This window comes from Amorphotheca resinae, assembly GCF_003019875.1.
Source record: "Amorphotheca resinae ATCC 22711 unplaced genomic scaffold M430scaffold_9, whole genome shotgun sequence".
Lineage (NCBI taxonomy): Eukaryota > Fungi > Ascomycota > Leotiomycetes > Helotiales > Amorphothecaceae > Amorphotheca > Amorphotheca resinae.
In genome coordinates this window covers 1,445,394-1,457,748 of record NW_020194479.1, presented here as the reverse complement: position 1 = coordinate 1,457,748, position 12,355 = coordinate 1,445,394, and the positions used below count along the sequence as shown (strand labels likewise).

Genomic DNA, 12,355 nt, shown 5'->3' with positions numbered 1-12,355 from the left:
AGGCTCAGTCCCAATCTGCCTAAAAGGTATCCGCCTGGCGCAACGACACAAGGATACGGCTTTTTCTTTTTGCCGATGACAAGCGCTCTCTTTCAGGTCCACTACTGAAGACTATGACATCTTCTTGTTCCACTTTGCGGGGTTCTGGCGCTTGCGCTTGATGGGAATCCAGATCGAGCACGTGACCTACCATCGCCAAGACGACAAACAGCGCCAAATGACAAACTTGAAGGTTCTCAGGTAGGTAGGTAGGTATGTTTCATGCAATCCAGGCTCAGACCAACAATAATTGTTGTATTCCTTCATAGATATGCCCGCGCAGAGTTAGTTGAACTCATACTACCCAGCAATAAGTCATTACTTCGCAGTTACAAAGTGGCTGACGCTGAGAGCCAACCAATCAGCTTCAGTGGCTGAGCACAGGAAGAAGCCTAGGTAAGTAGCCTAACCTTTCAGTGAGCTGTGAGCTGTGAGCTGGAGCTGTGAGCACGAGGGCAGCTCACCTCAGTGATGTGATCTCTGCCCGGCCTTGTTGGTAACTACGCCATCTCCAAAGTTCCCCACCATAAGTGTAGGCATAGTTGCCATACGATCTGCGGCTGATTGGGATGGGTGTACTCTGCTCAACCGCTGATAAAGACGGAGACGACCCTCCCGAGAGCAAGGCTCAGGTCCCGTCTCGATTCCAAGTCCTACAACGGTCTCCTAAAATGCCCCAAGGACCTGGAACGCTGTCTCAACCAAACTGGAGAACGGCCATCAACGACCGGGAATTTGAATCTGCAGCAGAGTACAACAAGGCCCGTGAGGACCTCCAAGCGGCGGAGAGAGCCATCGCGTTTGGTGCTGAAACTCTCGCAACTTCATCAGATATTGAAAAGCAGGCTTCTGCGCTTGTCCAGAAAATCAGAGAATACGACCGGGATCATACTTATGGGCGCGCTTTTGACGAGCAGGGGCGTGCTACGGGGAAGAGAAGCGTGGGGCAACACTTTCTGGGCAATGTCGACCTTATTAATGGAACCTGGTTAATGAATGTCGCAAAGCGGATGCCAAAGGGCGCTCATCTTCACATTCATTTCAACTCCTGCCTTCCAGCGAAGTTCTTAATTCAACAAGCACGTGATATCGAAGCAATGTACATTCGAAGTACCCTTCCCTTGACGAACACGTCGAATATGGCTCATTCTCGGATTTCTTTCATGGTCATGACTCCTCACGAGGCCACTCATGTTAGATCTGCAGATGGTACCGAGAGGCACGTGCCTCTCGGCAACGTCTTCGATGAGGACTACATTCCCAATACCTGGATGTCATACAAGCAATTCCAGGAGCAATTTGAATTTGTTGACGAGCACAACCACGTGTTGAAAGATACCCCTGGGGCGGAGCTTTGGCTTGAGAGGAAGATGCAGATATCAGAAGAAGAAGCACATGCGACGTATCAAACCGGTCGAGGGTAAGTCATATGTGCTGCTATGGAGCTCGTCTCGCCGCTGACGATCGGCAGCATCTGGGAAAAGTTTAATCACCGCACTCAAATGATGAAAGGTCTATTTGCGTATGAATCCGCGTTTCGAAATTACACTCGCGCCTGCGTGGAAGACTTCGTCAAGGACAACATTCAATATGCTGAAATAAGGCCGAATTTTATGAGCACTAATTCTCTAAAAACGGATGATGGGAAAAGCTCTATCGGCAATGAAGGGATTCTGAAGATCATTGATGAGGAGCTCAAGAACACCATGGATAAACTCAAGCGGGAAGGTAAATATTTTGGAGGCATGAAGGTTATTTACTGCACGCCCCGGTCATTCAAAAAAGAGCAGGTTGAAACCGCTCTAGATGAGTGTATAGACTTGAAATTAAAATATCCGGACCTGCTTTGTGGTAAGACGGCCGAGATCCGAAACCCTTGATTTGACGACCTAACGAACTTTATAGGATTTGATCTCGTCGGACACGAGGAAATGGGAAACGAGCTTCGCCACTTCATTCCTGAGTTTCTCGCATTTCGCCAGAAATGCAAAGCTCAGGATCTGGATATCCCTTTCTTATTTCACTGCGGTGAGACACTCGATGTTGGAGGGAAAGCGGACGGTAACCTATTCGATGCTATCCTCCTGAAATCCAAGCGTATCGGCCACGGTTACGCTCTCGCAAGGCATCCTCTACTTATGGAAATATTCAAGGAGAAGAAAATCGCTATTGAGTCATGTCCCATCTCAAACGAGGTCCTGGGCTTGACTCCAGTTATGGCTGGACATAATCTGCCTATTCTACTGGCGAATGACGTACCTTGCACTGTCAACAGTGACAATGCGACATTCTATAGGTGAGCACATTGTAAACCCTGTAGAAAATGCATTGCTGATGGAATCAGATCATCATTATCACACGACTTCTATCAAGTAATGATAGGCTCAGAATCGATGAACTTGCTTGGCTGGAAACAGCTTGCAAAATGGAGTTTGGAACATAGCTGTATGTCTCCCAAGGAGATGGAAGGCGTCACAGCGGAGTGGGAAACTCAGTGGCACGACTTCTGTCATTGGATAGTCGACGAGTACGGTCCAAAGCTAGAGAATTGGGAACCAGCGCCGGGCCGCCACTGAGTGGTATCTCTGCGGTTTCCGTTCAACACTGGCCCCCATAGCCATTTCGGCTCTGCATGGCTCAGCAAAACCCTCCAGGCGTCGTCCGCTGTGGCTACCAGCTGCTTACTTGCTATAATTATTATTATGGATGTTAGAGGACTGATTAGTAGAAAGGGGCCTACACAGGCTATGGGGAGTACAAGGACTTAGGGCAAGCGGTGGGCAGGCAGAGCTTTTCCGGCGTTTGGAGTAGAAGGCCATCACCTGAGACCACGAAAGTTCAGGTTTATCGAACCCAATTCAGTAATTTTTCGAGGATATACCCAGGCGTCTCCAGGAGCCTTTCGAGATCTTATTCGTTGAAATAGATAGGGGTTCCAACATCAACTGAATAGCCGCCGCCTTATTCTGCCTGGGAGACAGCCAAACTGCGCCTCAACCTACCTCGCCCGCGCGATAATACAACATTATGCGCTTGTTCCTGGTCGGCGCAAAGGTCATGATAATGGAATTACACTTTTTAGATGTTTCTGGCTCCCCGCAGGACGCCCGGTCTTCATCACCAATCACGATGTACATTTGACAGACAGTCTTTTGAGTTGTCGCCTTTCACGCCTCACCCCGTTCTCCGAGCATGGGTTGTGATCCCTGCTGCGTTTCTTGGCATACATTGCAGAACTCAGCCGCGCGCGCCTGGGTAAGGTCAAGGCCCAACCTACAAATACCAAAGAAAAACCCCAGGTTTTCGAGCTTAGCCTTAGCCTTAGCCTTGTCCTTTGCGCAAATCACGAGCGCTTCAAGAAACACCTACACAAGGAATACAGGTTCGTGGTGCTGCGACCACTCTGTTTTCTTACGGTTGGGTCTTTGAGGTTTCAATAATCCATTGCTGTCTGAACGTAGCCTTGTTAACCCGCGCAATGTTGCAGAAATCGAAGGCTTACCATACCTCCAATACAACCCTTCCTTTTCGCAGCTTTACGAGTACCTAAACTTGACGCGTCTATCGAGCTCTGTGCAAGGGCTAAAGCCGCTCTTCTGACCCTGACACCTAAGCCTGAAAACTTTGGCGTACAAAATGACGGGTTGGTTTCCTGTGGGAAGGAATGAGGAGAAGGGGTGGAGGTTAGACATCGTGTCCCTTCTCGCAGTTGTTGGCGAGTCTTCAGTCGAAGAACACTTACAGGCCTTGACCTCGTCATGGACTTGCATTCTTCCTCGAATCATACCCGCTCCTCAGGCCATGTTAAAGCCTTCCCGCCCAACACGATTGCCACAAGTAAATGCTGCTGTTGTCGGAGTCCACAATGGAACCCTCATTCAGACACTCAATTACTTCCCAAACATCTTACACCCCATTGAAGATCTGCCGAAGTTATCCTTTAAAGTCCTCCAAATCAAGCATCGAGAGCGACCGCAAGATGAGGACATCGCTCGCAACGAGAAACCCAAACAGATGTCCGCTTCCACCAGCGTCGACCTTCGTGAGATCGAGAGCGGTCCTCGTCCTGCTCGATTACCTCGCCAGGAAACGCCTCTCCGCAAGCTTGCGCGCGCTCTCAGCTCGGATCCAAATAAGCCCAGGCCCCGCGTTCCGTCTCAAATATACTCGCCTATGAATGTTCTCTCTGTTGGGTCATGTCTTTTGACCATCGGACTCTTCATATGGGCGGCTCTGATTCACGACGGGACGGCGTGCGTAGCGCTCGGCACCATCTCTCTCGCCTCGTCTGTCGTGGGCTATGCATCATGGTGGTCCCCCATGCTGATGGAGAGGACTTCGCACTCCAAAGTTCCTCCCGGCGACGTCGTGATCCGCACCCGCGAAGGAGCATTCCTCCTTGTGAAGTGTGACGAAGCAGTTGCACGTGAGCTCTATGTCGGAACCGAGGAATGCACGTACTATGTTTCCAAACGCCCGTATCAATTCCTCGTCGCGCTCGGTACCTTATTGCTCATGGTTTCTGTCGTCTTGCTCGGGAACTGCGATTTTCCTATGCAGGCTGCGATCGGCGTTTCTTACATCGTCCTTAATGGTGCTTACTGGGCCGCATCCCTCGTCGACAAGGGGGCCTTCTGGGACCTCTCGATCTATGAAGTGGAAGATGTTACTCCTGAGGATGCGAAGAATGCACATGTTGAGCAGGACAACACGCTCGCAGGCCAGCCCAGCTTCACACGCACCATGTGGTATGCGATCCGCGAGACCAAGAAGATCGGCTGGGTGAAGAGAGGGGGCGTCGCTCCGAGGACGCCGCAATGGGAAGAGTGGCTTAAGTTGGCTGAAGAGAATGCTAAGAACAATAGAGATTGGAACGCGGTTGAGTTGAGAGAGGAGATCGTAGGCCAGATGGACACAATTCCACAGGAGAAGTCCGCCGACCACAAAGATACAGCAGAGCAACATGCTCCTGTTTTTGTGATTCCTCCTCAAGCTATGAAGTAGTCATGACCGCGAGTCATTTCATGATAAGGTTTATTTACTTGTATGGTTATTTAGATACCCAAGTGGTGCTGTTTGCATTTAGCGTTAGGAAAGGGCTAGGGAGTGGAGGGATGTTTCACGAACGTATTTTTTATTCACAGTGAGGAATCCCGACTGCTTGGGAGACTCGAGTGACTGGAAGTAAATACAAGGAAGTCTTTAAAGTCCCCATGCCGAGGTTTCCTTTCCTTCTGAATCACTTTTAAGGGAAGGTCCCATTTAAATCCAAGGAAACAACAGGTTTGAATTTGCACTATCTAGCAAGGGGAGAGGCAAGCACTTGCCGCTAGCCAGATGAAACAGTTATGGAAAACCCACAGCTTGAATTTCTTCCTCCAACTTGTTCCATCAGTTACTCCATATTCCCCAAAGCTTGCTTATTCTCAGATGCAATGCTACTTCCCAGTACCGGATCTTTTCGTCGGGACCATAGGTACTAAAAGGAAGGGAAAGTCTTTGGCCACATCTCCTACCTCGTCCTATGCTGCTACCTCTTCTTCCGCTGATGAGCTCTCATTTCTGTCTTCCTACCCATAAAGCTGAAATACCATGTCGGCTGATCATGAGTAATTCGGCAATCTGAGGACCATGCCCTCCGACGATCGTGCTCCCAGTAATCTTCATCCACGCCCCCAAGTTTGGGCTTGGTCCTGTCCATGCAGTCCAAGCATAGACCGTCAAAGTCCCTGAGTACGTTAAGGCGCGTCTTTGTAAGGGTGGATGAAGCGAGCCGTTCGAGACAATTGACGCATGCGTTTGGCGGGGGTTTGCACACGAATTTGATAAAATTCGGACCGTCTAAGATAGTCTGGACCGACTTTTTGTGGTGGCTTTCGAGAGGCCAGATGCCGGTCTTACTAAGTCCCGTGCAATAGCTGAAGAGTGCCTCGGCTTTGCATGAGCAGCGTTGCTTGAGATATTCATCGACCGGCTCAAAAAGTCCGCGTAGCATCTTGGATCTCAAACTTCCGCGAGCGCCATTGATTGAGCCTGTCCGCCACACCCAGTCAGTTTTCTAGAGTCGTCCTGGATGAGGAGATCTTTTACTCACCTATGGCGTTCCCTTCAAGGTGAAGGTGACGATGGGAGGTTGGGTTTATCTCAGTGATGTGTCCAGCCATTTGGTATGCTAATGACTTCGTAAGGAACGCAAAGCCCTTAGCATGGTTGAACTCGTGGCAGGGGTAAAGTAGCGTGCACATGTCTTCGATCTCGAGCTCCTCGAGATCCGTGGAGCTGAACCACTTCTCGAACCAAGTGTTGAGTCTCTTTATGTCAAAATTTCGATAACCACAGACTTCGATGGCCTCCCAGACATCCTCGATTGGAATGCAGTACATCTCATCGGTCATTGCATCGTGAAGAACGCGGAACCAGAGCTCGAGACTGTTGACGGTTCCCTCTTCGATGTCAATAACGTGTTGTCCTGCTTCTTGGAAGACACCCATGAGCATCATCCCAAATTGGCGCGAATTTCTGGATACGACCTGTCGAGAGACTTTGAAGATGGCAAGGACACGACCAAAGATCCTCTTGCCGGAACCTCCAACGTATTCTGGTCCATCCTTGATGGGTTCGTAAAAATTGATGGTGAGATCTCCCTCAGGATCGATAGTGACGATCTTTGGGATCTTTGGGTCCTTTACAAACATCAGAATCAAGTCGAAGCGCTGCAAGGTATGGTAAACTTACTGGGGACGCCATGATTTCCTCACTGTCGCGGAACTGAACGTGAAGTGGTTGGTAACGCGTCGTAGATCTTTCAGACTAACAAGGGACACCAGTCAGCAGGAAAATACGAAGCTTTGATGGAATATGTGAGAGGATGCTAGAGCGCGCAAAATTAATTGCAATTGCACTTACAAAGTTTGTTGTAGAAGGCCGTTGACACGCAGAAGTTGGTGAAGAGAGGAAGAACTCCAAACTGGAAGCGAAGCGTCCCCATACAGTGTACGCGAAAGATAGGATCCAACGCAGCCGATGGACAGTGAATATCACAAAAGTGTAGAGAAGCGAGTAGATACAACAGCTGAAGTAATCGAGAGTGAAAAGGTTGGAAAGGAGTCGTATGACTGGATTAAAAACGAGTCAAGGGACTCGGATACTCTTCAGAATTCAAGGGGTTTTAGACGTAAACAGTTGATCAGCCTGGTCAGCTTGACCGTAACAGAACTTCACTTGTATCTAATGAAGCCAGAAAGCATCTAATTCTTACCTGTAACCCCCAAAACTCCCTCCCACTCCCTCCTCAATTCCTCCATCTGCGCCCAACACTTCCCTCCCAAGATCTCGAAATCCTCCCTTGACTCCTTGGTAACATCAACAGCATCCTTCCGTCTCCCCTTCCTCTTCTCCCCATCTACCGCACTCCCCACAGTTCCATCCCATCCCCACCCGCCAACTTCCGTCCTCCTAACTCTCTCTTCACCCCAAAAATCAGTTGATGAACCCCATTTCGCCTTGTCTCCTCCTAGATCCTCAAGTACTTTTGGATCCGCAAGAGCCAACCAAACAGGTGCTACTGAGGCTTTGTATGGATCTCCTGTATGCCAGGGGCTTCCCATCCAGCGCGCGACGAGAGCTATGATCTTCCAGCAAAACATGAGGAAAAAATTGAGGGGGAGAATGTCTGAGGTGAAGATCCCGGGATGCGTTACGTACATCCTAGGTTTTACTAGTTTGTCGTTCGATTTCTGGTCCGCGTTTTTGGCGGTCGTGGTATGAGCGCTGTCATAAAAGGGAGCAGAGATCCGTTGGACGGAAGGTAGATCGGACGTCAGAGCAAGGAGATCAGCGAGGCGTTTGCTGCTTTCGTAGGGTACCTGGGATCTAAGACCTTGAATGTCTTCGATGGAGAAAGATTGAGGTATAGCCTCGACACTTGACATCCAGATGATTTTACCCCCCGTCTTTGAAGACGGCGAGGCGGGTTGCGAGAGAAGGGGCATTAGCTCATGTGTAAGGATGTAATGCCCGAAGACATTCGAGCAGAATACTTCTCCAAGAGGAGGTTCATCTGGCTTCTTCTGCCCTGAGAGCAAAGGCTGTGTAGGTTCGTCCCCAGACTTGGTTGTATTCGAAGATAGCTGCGACTTCACAACTGCTCCAACATTTGGTAACTTGTATCGTGGCCACGTTGTCGCATCAACGACATCCCACATGATATCCTTAATAGCACAGAACCAATCCAAACCAATCCAGCCTCCCATTCCTGCATTGAGAACCACTACATCCAATCTCGGCACCCGTATACCGCTCAATCCCCAACCCCATGATCTGTGTGCACCAGTTGATCCTGGCTTCTGGCTTAAAGCCCAGGTATCTTGCTGAATTTCCGGTGAAAAACTCTGGGTTCCTGGAGAGCCGTGAGGGAGCTTGCCCCCATCGTAAGTCGTTGCATCCGGGCTGCCCACCGTTCCATTAACCAGCTGGTTAGCCACAGCATATACGCTCTTCAGATTACAGAGATCAGCCTCCACGCCCAAGAAATGTACTCTCTGCACCATGTCCTCCCATCTGTATTCATTCCCCTGTGCTGTCGCTTTCTTGCGGAGGTCTGCGGCGAAAGGGGAGTAGTCGACTAGTTGTCGGAGGTGGGCCCGTAAACGAGAAATGGTAAAGCGCGTTTTCAGAGGGCTTCGTGTGCAGAGGATTAGAATGAGATGCTTGCTGGAGGGTGTTGATGGCGAGGTCATGAATTCATCCATGAGACGAGTGGCGATTGAGTAACCTAGACCGCTGACAGAACGTCAGAAAATTTCCTAACAGCTCTGTGCCATCTGGAGAAAGAGACTGGATAACAGGTAACGCTGCAACGAAACCAGGACTGCATCTGCTGTGTTTCTCAGGGGGGTAGATTAGGAGCAGTTGTACCTATTTGCGCCTGTGATGAGTGCGAACAGCTGGCTGTCGCTAGTTTCCCATGGTGATAGCCCCATGTTTCCGAGTCTCTTTAAGTAGAGCTCTATCAACTGTTGCGCGGGTCTTGGTCTTCGGATGTTTTTGATGTTATTCTTGAGCGGAGGAGCTTCCTTTCTTTAGATGTTTCCCAAATAGGTTACTGCAAATCACTAGGTAAATCGTTGCCGCGTAGCTAAAATCAACGACCCCTGTATAAGGTACCTACCTTGGACCCCCTCTGTACGTAAAGTACTGCAGGTACGCTCTGGAGGAGATGCCACTACATGTCACCTGAAAGCTGAAACTCAATTAGGTATTGTACTGCCAAAAGTTTGAGTCACGCGATGCATTTTGAATCAAGCTCGGTGTCATGGAATTGCATGTCGTTGTCTGGGCAGGTAAGGTAGTTAGGAAACCGTGTACGTTGCATTATCAAATCCCAAACGCCAACGCTACTGTATCTGTGTTATCATCAAATTCAAGAATACATGTGCTGTACGTATTCCTCGCTTGGGCAAGGGAGCCCGATAAAGAACCCATATCATTTTAGATATTCTTTCTCTCCTCATCATCACTCTCCTCGTCATCATCATCCTCCTCCCTCGCATCTTCGCTCCTTCTCCGTCTCATCTGGCCCCTCTCCCTCATAGCTTCTCTGATCTTCATGCTTGCCTCGTCAAACCCTCCTTTCGAATCCAGTGTGCTAAATCCCTTCAATGGGAAACCCGCAGATCCCGCCGCACCACCGACACTGCTGCTCCGACTTCTACTTCTAGAGGATGGCCGTGTTGAAAAGACTCCAATGTTTCCGATGTTACCAAAAGACTCGTTTCGAGGAAGGTGAGATTTCGAATTAGAAACACCTCCAAAATGAATGTTGGCTCTATGGCGGTGTGGTGGTGTCTCTGCATGTATGTCTGCATCAGAAATCCCGGATTGGTTGCTGCCTCTGCGACGGAAGCCGCCATGCGTTGGTGATGCAGGTCTACCGAACTCGTCAGCGCGGAAGGGATCAGCCACAATTCTAGCGGCGTCGAAGTCGGGGAACATTTCAGGTCCGAGGGTGTTGATCAGGTCCGTGACCTCGGAACTCAGCTGCGCCCGACGTTCTCGGAGTTTATGTATGGTGTTATTTGACACTGGGTTCAGAGACAGAACAAGAGGGCGTAGCGATTTGACAATGTCCATACCAACTTCACCAAAACGAAGAGCAGCGAAGGTAATTGCCGGGAAGAATACGTATCCAAAGAGGACAACGGCCCAAAGAGGAACCCAATCAGGCAGGTATCCTTGAACTCGGTTACGGTACGCCCAGTATGTGAGTATGGTGGTGTAGAAAACGTAGAGGACTGGTGCAAAGGCGAGTGCCACCAACAGTTTCCATGTCGCCATTACGTCTCGACCTTGCAGCTTTACCGTAGAGGCAGCTAGTGCTTCTCTAGACTTCTTTATACTAATAATCTTGCAGGCCGCAAAAACCGGTGCGAAAAGTACAAGGCCAGGCAATACCCCTATCGAGAGGACTGATATCTTCCCTAATCTGTAGAAGAGTAAGAAGACAACCTTTGGGACAGAAAATTTGGCGTATTCGACTTGATGATCCCGTAGATTCAGGTATCGCAGCTGCTTGTTATAATCGGTGACAGACTTCTTGAGAGATATGATTCTGGGGTCGTCCTTATAATGGGTATAGCCTTTGACCAACCGTCGATTCAACTCTACCACCATAGGAAGCGGAAGCTTTTTATGAGTTGGGTTGTACAATCTTCGAGCCGCCTGTATAAGCATGAGGGTATCGTAATCCGGACTTGTGACGGTGACTGCAACAAGTGCTTGATATACCGTATCTAGTAGTTGACTGACGGCCTCTCTTCGCTCGCCACTTTTGTAAAGTTCGACAAGTTCCTTTGGAATATCAATTGGATTCCCAAACTCAACCACAGCCCGAGATCGGAACTTGTGAGCATGGAAGTAATTCATGCCACAGGGGACAATCTTTAAACCACTATCGGGATCTGCTGCCAAGGCACCAAGTGCCATTATTGCAACGCCAGCCTTGAGCGGAAGTAACTCGGTTCGATCATGACTGCCACCCTCAGGGAAGATTCCCACAGCTCCGCCAGCACTTAAACGGTCAAAGACGGCATCGTAGACTTGGGTTTGGTCAACCTTCGGAGCAGTCTTGAATCTAGATCCTTCAAAGCCCTCTTTAGTTCCCTTGACGTTCTGATCCAAGAATTTACCAGTATCATCTATATCATCCCTCCCGGTCAATTGTCTCATAGCAGCTTGTCCTTTGAACGGTTTTTTCAGCCTCAACTCCTCCGGACCAAGCACCTCCGCCACCTCAGCATTCGCAGCTGATCCATTGACGCTTGGAAGAACTATTAGTCCCCCCGTTTGTATTTCCGAACTCTCAAACTTTGTGCCAACTCCACGGACAAGTAGAGGATCATTGATTGGATCAGGGAGGTAGATGGTTCCAGAACCTGGCTTCACCATGTCAAGAGCACGTCCAACAGGGACTGCACCTACTTTGCGCGCGAACCAGCCTATCAGGAACCGGTCCATCGATTTCGCGGCAATGAGGAAGGCAGCTCGGCGGTGACATTCAGTTCGAAGGGTGCGCATAAGAATGAGAGGGTCCACGAACTAGATAATATGTTGTTAGTAGATATAATGTAAACCTCTGGAGGGTCTCATCATATACCTGGTTCGCATGCGGGGCAGCCACGAAGATCACAGGGCCCCGCCTTGGTACTTTCCATGACCCTCGAGGATGAACCTCTCGGAAGAACAGGTCAACCAATATAGAGAATATCCAGAGAAAGACATCGTATATCCAGTTCGTCATCGGGCTTTGTTCTTTTTTCTTGAGGTTGTGGGGTATATGCTCGTGGATCTCCGGCTCTTTTGCCATCTTGACGGTGAGATGCGACAGGCGGCACCGGGGGAGAGTAATGCTTTATGTAGCGCTTCAGAGCCGGCCGACTGATTCCCTAATACAAGAGAGGTCGTAATGATACTGAACGAAGTCCTAGGCTTGTGCCCAGCTGCAGCTCAACTAATTTTGATTCGAAGGTGGCGTGTTCAAACGTCGTGCAGCTAGCCGTTCAGCAATTCTTGTTAAATGATTTTCGAGTTCTCGGCTTCGTCATTGAGTTCATATTCGACCGAATCAGAGCATAATGAGATGATCTGGGGTTGTTGAGCAGGATCGGTGGTAACTTCGATCGAATGAAGTTGTTGAGCATATTGCTCAATTCTTTGCGACAGGGATTATTCATGCCGGAGAATCCTCGCCTAAATATTAGACGCGATAAGCGCGGGTATCACGAACTTCAAAACATCAACCCTCCAAATCACTTGCGAT

General features: G+C 49.4%; 5 protein-coding genes across 5 annotated transcripts; 2 read left to right on the top strand and 3 right to left on the bottom strand.

The window, feature by feature from the left end:
* Positions 1 to 710: 710 nt before the first annotated feature.
* On the top strand, positions 711 to 2,615 carry M430DRAFT_105712 (hypothetical protein; the record flags this gene model as incomplete). The annotated part of the gene is made up of 4 exons (XM_024861022.1): positions 711 to 1,459; positions 1,511 to 1,890; positions 1,945 to 2,335; positions 2,384 to 2,615. The coding sequence occupies 4 exons, from the start codon at positions 711 to 713 to the stop codon at positions 2,613 to 2,615; spliced, it is 1,752 nt and encodes a 583-aa protein (XP_024719228.1).
* A 1,060-nt stretch (positions 2,616 to 3,675) lies between these two features.
* Positions 3,676 to 5,043, top strand: M430DRAFT_29779 (hypothetical protein; the record flags this gene model as incomplete). The annotated part of the gene is made up of 1 exon (XM_024865900.1): positions 3,676 to 5,043. The coding sequence occupies one exon, from the start codon at positions 3,676 to 3,678 to the stop codon at positions 5,041 to 5,043; it is 1,368 nt and encodes a 455-aa protein (XP_024719227.1).
* Positions 5,044 to 5,326: 283 nt separating this feature from the next.
* On the bottom strand, positions 5,327 to 6,969 carry M430DRAFT_68360 (hypothetical protein). Its single transcript, XM_024869344.1, has 4 exons — positions 6,946 to 6,969; positions 6,775 to 6,849; positions 6,134 to 6,722; positions 5,327 to 6,072 (listed from the first exon to the last, which is right to left on the bottom strand). Exons 2-4 carry the CDS (start codon positions 6,784 to 6,786, stop codon positions 5,570 to 5,572), a joined length of 1,104 nt encoding a protein of 367 aa, XP_024719226.1. The 5' UTR covers positions 6,787 to 6,849; positions 6,946 to 6,969; the 3' UTR covers positions 5,327 to 5,569.
* Positions 6,970 to 7,286: 317 nt separating this feature from the next.
* On the bottom strand, positions 7,287 to 9,020 carry M430DRAFT_106026 (hypothetical protein; the record flags this gene model as incomplete). Its single annotated transcript, XM_024861048.1, has 2 exons — positions 7,287 to 8,820; positions 8,956 to 9,020. 2 exons carry the CDS (start codon positions 9,018 to 9,020, stop codon positions 7,287 to 7,289), a joined length of 1,599 nt encoding a protein of 532 aa, XP_024719225.1.
* Positions 9,021 to 9,528: 508 nt separating this feature from the next.
* M430DRAFT_106396 (hypothetical protein) lies at positions 9,529 to 11,902 on the bottom strand (the record flags this gene model as incomplete). Its single annotated transcript, XM_024861079.1, has 2 exons — positions 9,529 to 11,634; positions 11,693 to 11,902. The coding sequence occupies 2 exons, from the start codon at positions 11,900 to 11,902 to the stop codon at positions 9,529 to 9,531; spliced, it is 2,316 nt and encodes a 771-aa protein (XP_024719224.1).
* Between the last annotated feature and the right edge of the window lie 453 nt (positions 11,903 to 12,355).

Bases quoted from the DNA above. Each gene is read 5' to 3' on its own strand.
- M430DRAFT_68360 (XM_024869344.1), bottom strand. The intron at 6,073-6,133 runs GTGAGTAAAAGA...TGTGGCGGACAG, and splicing joins CCTTGAAGGGAACGCCATAG to GCTCAATCAATGGCGCTCGC.